We start from the raw sequence: 17,938 nt of genomic DNA on the forward strand, positions 1-17,938 counted from the left end.
AAAAATGGCTAAATTAAAAATAAATAAATAAATAAAACCAACAATATATAGAAACATACATAAATAAATAAATAAAAGTAAAAATAAATACAAAAATAAAAAACAAGATTCAACAAATACAAATAAATGTAGAAATAATTCAAAAATATATAAATACATTTAAATATCAATCAATAAATAAAAAAGCTCTGCTCTCATATTTATTTATTTCATCCTGCAGACACTGTCAGTGTGAAATCTGTCATAAAATGTTATTCAAATGAGGGGGGGGGGTCCTAAACGTGTCTTGGGTTGGACTCCACTGTTACAAACTGCCTTTCGATGGTGAGTGAGCGGGTTGGCGAACAAGGAAGTCTCGCCGGCTTGCATGGAGAGCTCCAGCAATGGACAACTAACTTGTCCACTGTGACCACAACTTGCGACTTGAGTTGCTCAATAACTTCACACAAGTTCCTGTAAACAACCAGGTCCATTGCTTCTTTTGTGTGTGAATTCCCCCTTGCTGTGGAACGGGCAGAACCCGACTAACATGTTGATCAACCAATAAGCGATTAGTTCAACCCAAGACACACTTAGGACCACCCCCTCATTTGAATAACGTTTCATGACGTATTTCATGATGACAGCGTTTGCAGCATGAAATAAATAAATATGAGAGCAGAGCCTTTTTATTTATTGATTGACATTTAATTCTATTTATATATTTTTTATTTCCACATTTATTTTTATAATTATTTTTTTTTTATCTATTTATTTGTGTTTGTACTGCATATAATTTGGTGTTGTTTTTGTTTCCAAAATGTATTTTAGTTTCTATTTAATTTTTGAAAAATATTTTTTATATCTGTTTATTTTCACTTTTATTTATTTTGGCATTTTTGGTCCTCCATACCTGGAAGTAGCCGGTGGCTGACATTGGTCAGAAGGATGTGAAGGGAGTTTGGGTAAGTTTCCTTTTTACCAGGCAGTCTCCTATTCCTCGAAGACACACAGCATTCCAGTAGCCAATGATTGATATTAGATGTCCAAGTTTCAACAAATGCATATTTCACATATAATCAGAGGTGGGTATTCTATCAATATTGACGAAAAAAGTCGGTCAATCCGTCAATGACAGACGCCCATTTTGTTGACAATTAATGAAAGACTGGAAACTTTCAAAAAATTGAGACTCAGCATTGCCTGAAGTTGGTTTTCATCTGATTGATTGACATATTTACGATTACAGTTTGGCTTGAAATATTGACGATGACGGATGGGAGTCCCGACTGTTGACACTTGCCAAATGACGGACGCTCAAAATTAATTGTTTGATGTGCCTACCTCTGCATTTAACAAAGCAAAAAACAACAGCAGCAGACACGAACACAGCATGGCTGTTGATAAATGTCATTTTCTCCCAGCATGTCAAAAGCAAACTAGTAAGACAAGTAAGATGCTTTTGCGCATTAAAAAGAGGAAGAACCTCATTGAAGTTCAATTTGAACAGGCACATATTGGAGAGCATAAACAAAGACAGATGGCAGAGATTAAATAAGAATTAAAGAGTCCCATTAGAAAACAAAGCAGTCCTCGAACACAAAGTATTTGACAAGTAAGGTCATTGCACAAGGTTTGCAATAGTTGTTTTGTTTGTTTTGTATAGATACACTACAAAAACATAATGCAACGTGAATATCACATTCTAGATTCTCTTGCTTCAGGACAGCTCAAGGAACAAAATGTTACCAGAAAAGCAGCATGTAGCCAATGTAATTGTCTGCAATTGTTACGAAGCAGGACCCCAAGTGAGTGTTTTCATTACTTGGCTATGTTTTTTGTGTGTGTTAGTTACCTTTCTCTGCAGCAGCCTCATCCCTCCTTTCAATCAGCAGGTAACGAGGGCTCTCTGGCAGGAAAGGCAGAACGCAAAGCTGCAGCACTGCGGGCAATGCCAGGAAGGAAAATAAGTAGTTCCACCTGGACTCCTGCAGTCACAAATCAGCCAACAATGGAATCAGTGTCATTAAGGTCAGTGATGCTCAAGTGCGTTTGAATTGCAGTTTCTGACAATTGATGGCAACACTTGTAAAGAATACATTTTCTGAACGTTAATCTGTAGCCAGAATATGAACAAATAATATGACTCTATGTCTTTTTCGGAGCATTTGTGCTTCCTCTCTCATCCCAAAAACATGGACATTACTTAAAGATTCTCAACTAACCAGCGTATGCAAAAGTAAGTGTGAACATTTATTTGTTTGTTCGTACTCCACCTCCCACTAACAATCAGCTGGGATAAGCTGCAGCCCACCCGCACACCTAATGAGCATAAGCAGCATTGAAAATGCACGGATGGATGAAAGGAAAATTGCAAGTTGAACCTGCTCCTCAAGCAGATGGTTTGAGTTTTGAGCTTCCAGTAGCAGACCCCAAAATAAATGAAATTGCTACGGGAAATTGCTTTCAATTGTGTAATTGCATGACATGCCGTTTGTATGGGGAATTTGTTAACATATGTAGAGGAGATGGAAAGTGGGAATAGTCTGACATGCAAGTTACATTTATTGCAAACATGGAAAGGAAAAGGGCAAAGCCATCCATCCGGTGCGCAATTTCCAAGGAAAAAAAAGAGGAGGAGAACCAAGCAAAAGATATGAGCTTCACTCTTATTTATGGGTGAAATCCCTGATAACCTCTCATGTAACATTTTGGAGCACAGTGCTTTATCAGCCATAATGTAAGCAAGAAAGCAACAGTTTTGAAATAAATTAATCTAATCCTTAACTACGAATGCAAACAAACTGAGAAACATCACCGCAATAAAGTTCCCATATTATTATTTTTTTGTGTGGTGTGTGGGGGGTTTCACGCAGGGTGCCATTCAAGCTAGGATTACCACCGCACATATAATAAGTAATAAATTCTGAGCTGCCACTTTTTTTTTTACTGCGATCCCTATGCTGAATGAAACACAAAATCATCTAGTGATATGTCCAATATAATAAATTCTGACTATCAGAATTGCTTATTTCCTGATTGTATAGAGAGGTGCTCTTGGAGGTAGCTGCAAAGATGAATAGACAAACAAAGGTGGATTTAAGAGCATGACGGAGGTCATTTACTTTGTCTCTGGTGCACTCTTTGAAATGTGCCTTGGAAGCTACATATTCATCATTCACAGCCTGCTAGATTCATGAGAGTGCAACTGAAACGTTCCATTTTCAAGGGACCAAACAGAACAAAGAAAAAGAACATTGGAGTCATATGTATATTTCAACATTAACAAGTTTTTACCCAAGCAGCATTTTCCTCAGTATTCCAGCCATCCATCTTCTGTATCACCAATTAGGGTGAAGGTTACTGGAGCCGATCAACATTAATCAGAATACCATGTTTAGTCAAGTGAACTTTCATAGAACATATTATTGTACAGAATAATTATGGGGTACCTTCCCCTTTAAGTGAGCTGACTACTTTCAATCTTGGCCTAATATTTGGCATCTCTCTGGCCATATGTGAGAATTTGAGGCATTTAAGAGACCCACACATGCCGCCTCAACGTTTCTAAAGCTATGCAATGTTGTTTAATTTACCAAATGCTGGCCTTGAACTGGAGAATGTGACCCTCATTATTCTAAACCCCTGTTCTGACACTACTCAGTCAGTCAGTAATAATGGCACATGTGAATAGCAGTGCTCGAGCATTAACGCAGACACCTGTACAGTCAAAGGGGGAGAAAGTCACAATCATACCTTTTAAATATTGCAGTGAAATTTCTAATTAACTATTGCATTATCATATAACATAAAAAATATATAATATATGGCAAGCCACATATTTTACACTAGAAAAATGATTTATTTCTTTTTTTTAGCATTCACTTGCTCTGCCTGACACTATGGGCCCTATTTTCGTGCCTTACACAAGTTGAGCACAAAGTGCAGTCTAACTATACGCATGGGTGGAGATTGCTTTCTTTTGGGATTTTCGCACTAATGCCTATAGAATTGGCTCTGCCATTGTGTACCTTCGTGAGATGAAGCAAAGCATTTTCCCAGCCAATCGTAGCGGCATCCCTCATTTGCATTAAAATCAGGGCGGTCTGAGGCTCGGCAAGAAATTGGCAGCTGGTAAATTGCGAGATCTCCCCTTAGGCTATGTTCACACTGCAGGTCTTAATGCTCAATTCCAATTTTTGGGTGAAATCAGGTTTTTTTGAGTAAGCGTTCACATTACCTATTAATTGCAACCTCAGTCTGGTCTGCTGTGTGGACGTAATGCGCCCCGCCCCCAAAGTGACCCGCATGCGCAGAAGAAGATACAACGTCAGTAAATATGTATGGTCCAGCATGTTAGGGCCACGGACTTTTATAAATCCGTTGTCGAGGCTCATATTTTTACCATCTCATATCTACAAAGGAGTGATGCAGGAGGAAGTAGAAATAATATTTTGTGAAAATGAGGCGAGCCTGTTCGAGCGCCTCATCTTACGGTTATCTCTCCTTTTTTTCCCCCTAACGATGACATCACGTCATTGCCGCGCGTAATGAATGAGCCATCTGCGTGGCTTAATTACTAATATCATCACCACAAATGTCATATTCATACTTCATGTTTCAAGTGGGATTAAATTTAGATCACAACTGTTACCTGAAATAACTTTGCCGATTCACGTACGTCTCCTGAGCCGTGCGGACCTCGCGGATGCGTCAAGCATAAATCAAGCTTAATGCCCCCGCCCAAACGGAGCGCATATTGGACTTTTGATGATGTCGAGGTCGGATATATGCGACCTGGCTGTTCAGACTGCGGTCGCATTGCAAAATATGTATCCGATCTAGGACCAAAGATGAAAGTGACCCAGGTCGCATATGAAAAAAATCGGAATTGAGCTGTTCAGACTGACATAAAAAAGACAGATACAGGTAGCATTTGGGCAAAAAAATCCAATCTGGGTGGCATTTGCCTGCAGTGTGAACGTAGCCTTAGTCTGCCACACATGTGATGTGGTTAATCGAAGACTGCCTTGCACCAACGACCATTCGTCCGTGTTTGTGCGGTCAGTGGGGTGCTATTAAAAATATAATAACCCATTCAATGAATTGATTCCCATGAGGATTCAGAGGGATTATCTCATGCTGTTGTCATATTCATGAATGACATATGATGACATGCACCACACACATCCACGGATTTCAAAATATGTCTGTCTGTGCCTTGATCAAATCCCTCAAAATTGCAATACACCACAATTTAGACCTGCTATTACCAAGTCTAAAATCTAGTCTACTTTTGGTCACTAAATTACCAGATGCGCCCGGGGCGTGTAATAGAATACGCCGGAATGTCTATTAAGGCGTAGTGCAGTGTACCGCCTTTGCAAAAAAAGGGCTGTATCTGGCATCTGTCTATATCAGGGCGCCGCCAGTGCCTTTTTATTTCAGCAACAGTTTAAGACTGTCATTAGATGCACCACGGGGAAACATAAACATGTCATCTTTGTCAAATGTGTAGAAGGAGCTGCTTGCCAATCAGGAACTGTAATCATTCAGCATGCTTCCGTGATTTTCTTCAATTGACTGGCCCGTCCCTGAAGGAAATTAGTACTTGAGATAGAGATAGAGATAGAGATAGAGAGAAAAATCAATGGACATGCTCATATAATTAATATTTTACTCTTCACCTAGGCTACAAATTACTCTTGGTCTTTCATCTGTTTTGACAGGTCTTTAGGTCGTGGAAGATATAAGAACCCCTAAAAATAATTGCTATAACATTTGAATTTGGACTGTGATTTATTGGTGTTTTATTGTTTGGTGATTGCTCATTGTAAGCTCAATAGGGTCAAGACACTTCCACATCTATCAAATGAAAATATTTTGTGACTTTTCGACATTGTCTGTGTTCTTTTGCATGTTCTGTGAAAATATTAGTTAAAACCATGTACAGTCAAGTACACTACAATATTATTCTGTGCTACATTTCAACATACAGTTTCTTCATTGAAATTCTCCATTATGATAACGTTTTTCGATTACATTATTTCTATAAAACACAGAAGCACCTTTTGTCACCTTTATGCAAAGATTTCACATGGACACAAATAAAGGCCAGATTGAATCACTTCTTTTCTTACCCTGGTCATTTTCATGTGCCTGATGGGATTGATTTTAGTTTTGAAATAATTCAAATACAAATTGGCATAGCACTTTAAAAAAAAAAAAAAAATTTAAAGTCCAGGAATCATACAGTAAATGGCGAAGAGCAAACATGCAATTTGACGATGTGCCCTCTGAGGTTAGTTGTACACCCCCATCCCCCACATTGATTGAATGCAGGTGAAATACAAATGGCTTCTCTCTTTTGGCCTCAGCTGACAGAACAAAGCAAAGGTGAAAACACATTTAATGGCAGCTTCTGCAATTAAATGCAGTCGACACAAATGGTTTGCGTAGTACGTAACCTGTAATGGAAATGTCAGGAGGACCACCATGTTCAAATCTGCGTTTATACTATCTGTGTTAGGTCAGTCTTCATTACTTTACCGAAGCAAACAAATACTCCAGAGAGAAAAGAACAATCAACAAGACATGGTATGGTTGACTTTAGCTAACGCTAATTGAAAATCTTTAATTCAACAGCAAGCTGCGCGATGTAATTGGCTGTCACTTACTTGTAGCCGTTGACAGTCTACCGCATGATGGATTAGAGTGTGCACCGCAGTAATTATCTGATACAAGCTAGTATAAACAACGTTGCCCCAATAAATTGATGTGATGTTTGCTTTTTTATACCTTTGATGAGTCATATTGAGACTCATTAGGTCACATTGCCGTTTGCCCTTCATTTACACTTTTATGGGATTTGTACAGTTTTGAGTCCCTTTGGTGTCAATGGCGCTTGTCCACCATCCGCAGTCGTTACTAATGCACAAATACAAAATACAAGCTGTGACTTTGAGCTACTGGTTTAACGCTCTGTGTCTTTTTGGGTTCCAACCAGTCACATGTGGTTAGTTTGACTAATTAGGCCTAAACTGTTAGGTCATTATAGAGTTGCTAGTGCAACAAATCTAACGGTGAAAATTTGTGCTACTGGGAAAAGAATGGAATGAGAAAATGAGAACTAAACAACAAAGCCCAGGTTCTTGTAAAATCCAATTTTAAATGAAGATTACTAACAGCCCAAGACATACACCTTTCTTGTAGCTGCGTGGAGAACATATTCTTCTTTCAGATGAAAGCATGGCTGTTAAAAACCTTATGTCACACATATTGGAAGAATATAAAAGGTGCCTGGGTGGAGGATCAGCAGAAAAGCCCATCATCCCCACTGCCTGGCACTGTTGACCGTGAATGTCACCTCCTCTAAAACCTATTTGACTGATGCTGATGGAAGATGTGCTAGCTGACAGCTGACACTAAAAAGTGTGTGCAATCAGAGCAGTAAATATTACTGCAGTCTGTGTTTTGTGCAGGGAGCCACCGTTCCACTTCCACTGATGTCCGCACATTACATTAAATCAGACCACAATTTATGGAGTGATATCTTTCAATTTAGGTACCAAATGTATAAATAATATCCAATCAAAAAGACAAAGACAAAACCTCCTAGTGCAGACAAGATTTATAGCTTTTTTTATTCAATTTATTATAGTAATAATGGCCATGCCTGATAACAATTCTGTTTTTACTCTCACATGCAGAGATGCAGACAAAGACTGCCATAGAGACTTCACTGCATGCAAGCCCCTAATCAATACTAATTACTGAATTACGAAAGCATTGTTAAGCCTTGGTTTTACAATATATCAACTCCCCAGAAAACACAATGTTATGTTAACATAAACAGAAATATGCTAATTAGTAATTACTTTGCACCCTTTTCAGAGAACAAATCAACCACATGAGTAAGGGCAAGGAATTGATCTTTTTCCTTTTCCTGCATTTCATTTGATAAGCTTTGACGTAGTACTTTTTCTCATATAAATATTTACTTACATTATCACGGGGGCCGTGCCCGGCCTGGCAGGCAGCTGTGCCCGCTTGGAAGCTGTTTTGAGAGGGCTCGCCAATCTGTTCTTCCTACCAGTCACATAAACTTGTGATGCTTCTGCTTCAAGTAAAACTTGGCTTGCCAACCAACCATATACTTCCTTTCAAGTTGGCTTTGATTGACAGCTAAAGATAGGGATGGCGGTCAGACGTGCGTCCTTTAACACACAAATCTACAAATTATTCCAAATGGTGCAATCAAATATTGGGACAATAGATGAACCTCAAACATAGCAGAACGTGAATTGAAATCTGCCAATGCTAGTGCATCCAGACGCTGATCCAGATGCAGGCGTAGTTTTGTTTCATTAGTTTAATTTCATTTATCTAGCAAACTAACGTAAACATTTATTTTTATTGACTATTGTCCAGCTGTTCCTATCTTCTGGAGAAACTAAGATCCATAGGGACACAAATCAAGGGAACAACTTTCAGCCATCTGTCTTTGTAATATGTGATAAACATTTGCTCTATTTTAACTTAAGCAAGCATGTTGAACAAGCATCAGTGGCCATTAGTGAGAGAAATAAGCCTGCCTGGCTTAACAGCTTTTGCAGATCAATGCACAAGAGGAGAAGCAAAAGTGCAGAGCAAAGCAGCTTCTGAAAAGTTTTATCAAGGGGACAAGCACCAAACAGTGTTCATCTCTTCTGAACATTACATTACACTAGTTGTCAGAAGAGTGGGCCATTAGGGGAGGAAAAAAATCTATCTGAGAAACAAAGATGTCAGGGAAGTGAACAAATAGCGCAGTATTCTGTTCATACAACATCATAGACACACTTCAGGGATTTTCTCCTGCCTCTCTGTCAAAGTCAGCTGGGATAGGCTCCAGCTTTCCGCTCATCAAAAACAGGATAAGCTGAAGAAAATTGATTTGTATTCGCCCAGGAATTCCCGCCCAGATGCCCCTGAGGTCTTGTCTTTTTTCTTTTTATTTAGTTTTCTCAGGCTGCTCTATCGTAAAAGAACTATGGTTTCAAGATGACCTATATGCCACTAACCACTTGTCTTTATGTAGATTTTGCTCAAGAAAATGAAACTGGTACTCATTTCCATTATCAAGCCATTTTAAATCAAACTTGTAAATAGCCATTTGCCGAGGAAACCACCCTTTTATCACACCAAAATCGATATGCCGCCATTTCTTGCTCCGACGTCATCAACAGAACAGGAGACAGATTCACTGCTTAGCCGGTATGGACAAAGTCATGTATAACTACCGTTTTGATCACTTCAGTGCATGTGAACATGTTTAAATTAATCAATCAAATGTTACAGTGGATGAAAAAAAAAGATATCTGTTGAAGGAAATGACCTATTTCATAGCCTATACCAGGAGTTCTCAAATATATTAGGGCTTCTCACTTCAGATGTGAGAAAGTATAACCAAATACAGATTGATAGGTAAACCCTGTTAGATATTATTAACATTTAAATTCTTTATTTCATATATTAACCATTGTTATACATTATTAACATTTTAATTCTTTATATTAACCATGTCGAAATGTTTTGTAGATGTGAGGTAGTGTTGAACTCAGTGTTCTGTGCGAAAACACATTTAGTCCTTGAGAACAGAATCTGCTTCGAACACACACACACCCCTGACTCTGTTTGCGCCATTGCTCTAATAATCCTTTCTGGTGTAACAAGTAATGGCTAATGCTAACAAGACACTTGTATGTCGATAATGACTTTGTCATTGGTGCACTGATTGAAACGCAATTTATAATCTTCTTTGAAATGGTTCATGATGTAGAAAAGGTAACAAAGCGACAAATAATATGTTAACTCACCTGGCCCAGCAGCTCAGGTAATCCCAGCACCTGCCCAATGAACACTCCAAGACAAATCAGAATAGAGTTGAACTGACCAATGGAACCTCGGATATATCTTGGGGAAATCTCTCCAAGATACATTGGTAGTACACTGAGAGCTATACCTATGAGGAGGGGGGGGGGGAGTAAAATAATTAAATAAAATCTATTGTATTCATCTTAAAGCATACATTTATACTTACCATGATATATCACATGATAATATGATATTATCATACCAGAAGACATTAAAACAAACAATTGTGACCTAAAGGCTTCTTAAATCATATAAATTTAAATAATGGTAGTCCCCATAAAGATTATACTGACTATCCTTAGCTAAAGTTTTTATCTTGGTCTCTATTTCATCTCTAGTTTGATTTTTTTTTAACTAAATAAATAAATAACAAAAAAAATTTTACTTCCAGGGATTGTATCCCTGCCCACTGCATTCCCACACTGATTTGTGCCTGCACACTCCAAGATAAATTAAAAGGTATACTGTATCTATCACACATTTTATACCCAAAGGACAAATTTACCCCTGTTGTATATTAATTTGCTTGTGTTAATGCCAAACTGAGAACTAGACCAAACACATGAAGGCAAGCAGGGCTGTCAGAGTAACGGGGTACAAAAATGGCTCAGCTGAGTTTCGGATCTTACGTGTACTTATTCCCCCTTGTGTATAAAGGTCACTGCCAAATTGGGCTTTCTGTGCCTTTTTTACACCTTTGACAAAATTGTCAACGTTTTCCAGTTTTAAAACTGAACTTCATTTTGGATTTTCTTTTACCATCACAGTGTCAAAATGCAAATAATTACAAAAGTGGAAGTTTGTCAGTTTATGTTATAAAACATAAATTAAAATAGGTTCTTCTTCAGACATGTGCTGACCACTTACAGGACACAAGAAACAAATGCAGTTATTATAGCACAGGATTGTAAAGACATGTATTAGTGTATATAAGCTTTCAGACAGCAGCTTCTTATTGCTACTACGCTATAAATATGTCTAAAAGTTGCCTTAATTGACAACATTTCCTTGCGTGTGCCTGTTTTTTGATCACCTCTTTCAAACATCTCATCAAAGTAGCAATTCTTCTCATTACATCAGTGCAGTTGATGATTGGGAGAAAGTGGTAATTTCACAGGCACTGCACACCCAACGAACACAAGCACACACAGGTTGTTTCAAATATCCTGCTTGATGAGACCATCTCTCAGGAATGAGTACGCACAACAACATTGGCATTTTTTCCTCCAGGCTGATTTAATCGCCGTTGGAGGACCGTAACTATATTACGTTATTTGTTCATTCAGTGTCGCTCATTATTTTGAGGGAGAAAAGTGAAAAATCTTAAAATATACGGTACCTCACTTTCTGTATCAAAAGCTACTTGGGCTCTATGGAGGACCAAAAATGAAAAAAAATTAAATAATACATAAATAAATGTATTAATCAATGTGAAAATTTATATATATATTTATTTATTTATTCTTTTATTTGATTTTTAAATTATATTATTAATATTTTAATTCATTTTATTTTATTTAATCATATTACTTTTATTTATTTATTTATTTATTTATTTTTATTTTTCCATATTTGGTCCTTCCTAGGGCTCAAGCGCTATAGATGTTTTCTGAAAGCCTAAATTTCAATTGATTATGTTTACTAATGGCACACAAAAAATTGCAAATACTGCCCCACCACCAACCCCATAACGAGATATGTCATCTGTCATTACACTTACCAGAGTCTATCCCTATGATGAACCGGCCAATGATGAGCATCTCAAAGGACCGTGCCCTCTCCCCAAAGGTCAGCAGCAATGCAGCTATCACAGCAAAGACGTTATTCAGCAACAAGGTTCCCTTTCTGTTTGAAAAGAAACACGGGTTAGGGGGGGTTTGGGGGGGCATTGCTTAAACTTGACATTGTGCTTCTACAAGCTGATTTAGTGAGGAGTGTCAAGAAGAGAAGGCTCCAAATCACGACTACAACACTGGCATAGGATGGCTTGAACGTAGAGTTATCCTGATTGACTATCGAGTTTACCGGTAGTTAAGAAAGTTCTGGTAAGTTTGTAGGACTCATGACACTGAACTTTATATCCATAGAAACACATCAGTCGCCCCATTTTATGAAGCTCAGCCAACGCCTCCTTGTGGCATTCATATTTTCTTTCAAGCTGCCCAATACAGTACTGGAGCATTTCTTTGTTAGAGATGTGAATTAGTAGCTTAGTAAATTTAATTGGATGTAAATACAGACACTGAGATGACCCTGAATTCCCTCACTAAGCATTTTTACCACTTCTTTAAGATCTCCACCCTGATAAGCTAGTCTGTCTTGAATAATTCAGTAATATATGACAAGGAATGACCACTTGAGAACTTTTAAAGAGTCAGTCAGTATTTGATTTACATAGTCTTCATCTGCTATTATTTATTCAACACTATTCCCTGACCTATGGATTTTAGCCTTTTGGAGACTGTTTTTTGGGGTGGAAATACCAGTTGATTCATTGGTTTCTAGCTCCAAGAGGGAGGAAAAGAATGAATAATACATTTCAAATTGTCCATGCGAGCAGTATGGATCACAGGCTTTAAGTTGAGATATCCAAGGGGAACAGTAAAGCATCTTAACTCAGAATAAAAAAATTTGAGGAAGGCTTTTGCTGCTCTCTTGTAGATAAATTATTCTTTTGAACAGACATTACTTCAGAGTAATGAGAATATGTTTTCCAAGGAGGAGTTTGCCCTTAACAGAAGTTAGGACAGATTGATTTTACGGTACAAGTTGGAATTTCTTCACCACAAAAGACTAGCCTAACGTGAAACTGAAAAACTCCACTGTTTTAAGTGTGAGCCAACTAAATGCATGTAAGAATCTAATTGCATTACTGCTGGCACTTTTCCTCTTATCCATTTGTTGATTCTGTACATCCTGTTAGGTCCGGAGGTATTTGAATGATAAGCATCAGTATAGTACTCATTACTGTAGTATAGTACTGTATTCATTACTGAGCAGTCATGATGTGGGGGATTTATAATTTGTGTCATATCTCACACTTTAAACTTTGTTTTGTTTTTATCTCCCACATATATTATAATAAAGGTTGGTGATTCAACAGTATAGACATAATATATGCATATTGTCAACAGACCACCTTCAGAGTGAGTGGGTCAGTATCCCTGGGGAGGTGTTCCGGGCATGTCCTACCGGCAGGAGGCCCCGGGGACGACCCAGGACACGCTGGAGAGACTATGTCTCTCGGCTGTCCTGGGAACGCCTTGGGGTCCCGTCGGATGAGCTGGCTGAAGTGGCTGGGGAGAGGGAAGTCTGGGCTTCCCTGCTAAAGCTGCTGCCCCCGCGACCCGACCCCGGATAAGCGGAAGAAGACGGACGGACGGACGAATTATGAAGTTATCTCATGAGCGACATGCCCCTTTGCTCCTCCTTCTACAAGAACAGATTGTATCTGTATTACTCAGCCTGTGTCCAAATTCGCAAGGCTGGGTCCTCAGAATCATGCATCACGATGATGGTTCATCCATCTGAGGTTGTGTCCAAATTCCCAAGGCTGGCTCCTCCAAAGGCCAAATTTGTCAGCTGCATGACGTCACTCCCGGCGCGACTCTATCGCAAGCACGGATTTACACATGAATGGACTGTCGGACAATGCACTACCAACAAGCAGCATTGACAGTCCAATCATATGTAAGTCTGTGTGTGCTGTCGAGTCGCGCTGGGAGTGACGTCATGCAGTTGAAGTGAAATATTTTCCTCTTCCTGGAGGAATATATATATATATATATATATATATATATATATATATATATATATATATATGCATGCTCAGTAATTAGGCTGTTACTGACAACTTATGTTATTTTTTTCACAGAAAACACTTATCAGTGGGTGTTTTACGCCAGGATCCCTGTATGGGATAATGAAAGCCTTGCAAAGAACGAACGTCATTGTTTGCATCAACCATTCGGAGTATTATCTCAGTATCGTGACTTTCAGAAGTAAGGTTTTCATTTCACAGCGATTGTTTTTTCTTGTGTGCTTTCCTTTTATTTCATTGTTGATGTTTCTTATAACTGGTTCTGATGATGCAGACTAATCTTTGAGTAGCACTCGGAAAAATACCTTAGGGAAGAACATTTATACTGACCTTCTTACTGATGAAATCTGCATTTAGACCTTCTCCCACACTTATTTTATACTTATTGGTATAAGCGTACGTCTCACACTGTGGTATTTTTGTTGTAGAAGAAGAGAAAAAGGTGAAAAGTACGCAGCGGAAAAGTCAATTTGTTCAACTTACTGTAGATGTGGCAACGCAAGATGGCCGCCGCCGGCTTCACTTCTCGCTACAGCATGAGCAATATAGGTTATTTTTACGGCCGTGCTGTATCATCCTGCGAATCCACCTCAGAGTCTTGACCGTGGTCATTTTTTGAAGCTTTGAGCCAGGACAGCATGGTAGCATTTTCATTTTATTTTCTTAACTCAACAGTTATGGTTGTACACGCGTTCGTTCGGCTAGGATCGAGCTAGCGGGCGACTTGAATAACGTATGCGCGCTTCACTCGCAAAGCACAGGTCTATAGGAGTTCTGAATTAAGCGTGCGCTTGGTGATGTGATGAGCGCAGTACTTCCATACTACATGTAAGTCCGTGGATGAGCGGCACTCACCAGACAGCTTTTGGGGATCAAAAGATAAATTGTCAAGCGTACAAGAACGCTGATACTGATACGTTATTTGCTCGTTGAGAAGTACCTGAACGCTCAAATGAGATATTTTAGAAGTGCCGTAGCTCCGTACCGGTGCGTTCCGGTCCACTTAAAACACTGCTCACAAGCCTTTGTCGTTCAGTGAGATTCTACCTTTATGGATCAGTCTGTACTCATTATTTCCTCATTAAATCCTAAATCTTCTGCACCAAGATATTGGTCAAAATTATTTTTCAGTCCTTTCAGTGTTTCTACCAGGGTTAGTATAGTTTTTGGAATTTTTCATTTTAGCTAGTACAGTATTTATTTTGTTTCGAGTTTTATTTTTTAAATTTAGTTAATTTGAATTAGTTTTCAAGGTGGTTCCGTTTGTTTTTATTAGTTTGAGTTATTTCATAAATGCTTTGTTTTAGTTAGTTTCAGTATTAGTTTTAGTTTAAAAACAAAATATGTGAAAAACAAAACACCATGGGAGGAACGTCATCTGAAGGTGCTTTTCCATTGGCTGCTGCTAGATGTCAGGTTTGTGTGACACACTTTCAAACGTCCTTATTCCGGTTAATATCAGGGCTCCAGGTGGCGTGGTACCGTCACTTGCCTACGATGCAGCCCAACCAGTCCACATGTGCTTTGTGGACTTGGAGAAGGCGTTTGACCGTGTCCCTCTGGGAGTCCTGTGGTGGTGCTTCTGGAGTACGGGGTATCGAGCCCCCTGATACGGACTGTTCGGTCCCTGTACGCAGCCGAGGCGTTGAGGGGGTCCGGTTTGGTGGCCGCTCTTTTGCTCTTTTGTTGCAGCTCTTTTTTTTTTGCAGATGATCTGGTGCTGTTGGCTTCTTCAAGCCATGATCTCCCACTCTCGCTGGAGCGGTTCGCATGAGAGTGTGAAGCGGTTGGGATGAAAATCAGCACCTCCAAATCCGAAACCATGGTCTTCAGTCGAAAAAGGGTGAAGTGCCCTCTCCGGGTCGGGGATGAGATCCTGCCCCAAGTGGAGGAGTTCAAGTATCTTGGAGTCTTGTTCACGAGTGAGGGTAGGTTGGAGAGTGAGATCGACAGGCGGATCGGTGCAGCGCCTGCAGTGGTGCGGACTCTGTATCGGTCTGTTGTGGTAAAGGAGCTGAGCCGAAAGGCAAAGCTCTCGATTTACCAGTCTATCTACGTTCCTACCCTCACCATGGTCACGAGCTGTGGGTCGTGACCGAAAAAACAAGATCCCGGATACAACCGGCCGAAATTAGTTTTCTCCGCAGGGTATCCGGGCTCTCCCTTAGAGATAGGGTGAGAAGCTCAGTCATCCGGGAGGGACTCAGTGTCGAGTAGCTACTCCTCCGCGTTGAGAGGAACCAGTTGAGGAGGCATCAGGTTCGGATGCCTCCTGGACGCTTTCCTGGAGAGGTGTTCCGGGCATGTCCTACCGGCGGGAGTTCCCGGGGACGCGCTGGAGAGACTATGTCTCTTAGCTGGCCTGGGAACGCCTTGGGATCCCGTCGGAGGAGCTGGCTGAAGTGGCTGGGGAGAGGGAAGTCTGGGATTCCCTGCTAAAGCTGCTGCCCCCGCAACCCGACCCTGGATAAGCGGTAGATGATGGATGGATGGATCATCCCCAAAGGCTCATGCATTAAATGAATTACCAAAGACATTTTTGCTGTAATTATAGTTGGTTTTAGTTAGTTTTGTAAACATAAAATGTAGTATCAGTTGGTTTTCATTTTTTTAAAAGCATTTTCGTTTTTATTTTAGTTTGTTAACGAAATAATTTTTAGAATTTTCGTTTTTTCATTAGTTTTAGTTAACTAAAATAACCTTGTTTCCTACTAGGGAAAATGAAGCTTAATGAAACATTTGTGATATTTTTTTACTACTCTAGATGATGCTCTTGGTACATTCTACTGCATCTTTAAACTAAGAACACCATCTAGAGTAATATAATAAGTAATATATATATATATATATATATATATATATATATATATATATATATATATATATATATATATATATTTTTTTTTTTTTTTTGAACATCGCAAGTGATTTATGAAGCGTCATTTTCCCATTACTTGCCTACTTTTATCCACATAGTGCTCGTCAGTACTTTAGATCAGGTAGAAAAAAGGAGGCTGTTGAATAACGCAATAAAGATGGAGCAATGTGTCACGAACATGCTGAAGTCGTCTTACCTTCCCAGTATTTTTATGGGCCAAGAGGCAGCAAGTGCTCCAAAAAGGCCCCCAATGGCAAATATGGAGACTGTGATGGACCAAAGGAATGTGACTGTCTCTGCTCTGACAGGTTCATTGTATCTCTCCATCCATGTCTGATTGTAAAAGGCTTTAATGTACTACAAAAGAAAAGGCACATGGAAGAAAACAATCTTTAAAACAGTCCTCCCAAACCTTTATTGATCCAAGGCACATCTTTTAAATTCGAAAAACATCTCACAGCTCACCACTAAATGAAAATGTTGCAAACAGTAGATATATACTTTGATTATATACATTATGTGCATTTACTGGTAATTGTTCTTCTTGTCAGTATACATCACTGGCATATGGTTTAACAAAGACACATTGTCAAAAATCATCTTTGGACCAAATATATTAAGTACAATTGGATAATTGCCTGTAACACATCTCTCAGTGTAACTAATGAAGGTGATTTTTTTTGGGGGGGGTGGGGGGTGTCAATGTTCTTTTTTACGTTTTTATTCCGCTGCAAATGAAAATAATTCCCAATTATTTGTAGAAAAGATACCAGTTTATAAAGCACTAAATTCTGTCAGGCTCAGCTCAGGGTCACATCACAGTTTGTGTATTTCATCAATCACATCAGACCTTGCATTCCTACATGTCTGGTTCTTTGGTAGTGTAATGTAATGCAAGTGGAAAACATATACAGCAGAGTGAAAATTGAATTTTCCTCAAGGGATTGTGCTGTGGTTTCTTCACCGGTGCTGCAGTCACCTGCCTTAATAGTTACAAGCTTTTTGCTTGCAATAACAGCATAAAACATGTAATATGTTGACATAACAAAATTGTGGCTATGTCCTCACTCATCCGATACTTTTGGAGTTGGGTGTACTTTTGAATACTTTTTATTATAAACTAAGAATAGCGCAATACAAACGTTTTCAGAATTGTCTTAAATGTAGACTTAGTGAGATGGTTGAGGATTTCAATTTCCTGAAAGTGTCCATGCTTCTTAGTTTTGATGGCTACTAGTGAGAATGAAGGTTGTAATAATTCTAAGAAATAATATGCTGCCTCTAAACGAAGTCTGTGGTTACAGCCGCAACACGGCCTGGTATTGATGGTATCAAAGGCATCGAAC

At 39.1% G+C, this 17,938-nt stretch overlaps 1 protein-coding gene across 3 annotated transcripts in view; it reads right to left on the reverse strand.

The window, feature by feature from the left end:
• Positions 1-17,938, reverse strand: part of slc2a9l2 (solute carrier family 2 member 9, like 2) — a 90,302-nt gene that overhangs the window by 60,969 nt on the left and 11,395 nt on the right. For all 3 annotated transcript variants that reach the window (XM_077572285.1, XM_077572284.1, XM_077572286.1), the window contains exons 4-7: positions 16,789-16,949; positions 11,615-11,739; positions 9,837-9,982; positions 1,835-1,967 (exon numbers count right to left, since the gene is read on the reverse strand). In XM_077572285.1, the coding sequence (XP_077428411.1) occupies positions 1,835-1,967; positions 9,837-9,982; positions 11,615-11,739; positions 16,789-16,949 (565 nt within the window). The remainder of the gene's footprint in view (positions 1-1,834; positions 1,968-9,836; positions 9,983-11,614; positions 11,740-16,788; positions 16,950-17,938) is intronic.

Source organism: Vanacampus margaritifer, chromosome 8 (genome assembly GCF_051991255.1).
Source record: "Vanacampus margaritifer isolate UIUO_Vmar chromosome 8, RoL_Vmar_1.0, whole genome shotgun sequence".
NCBI lineage: Eukaryota > Metazoa > Chordata > Actinopteri > Syngnathiformes > Syngnathidae > Vanacampus > Vanacampus margaritifer.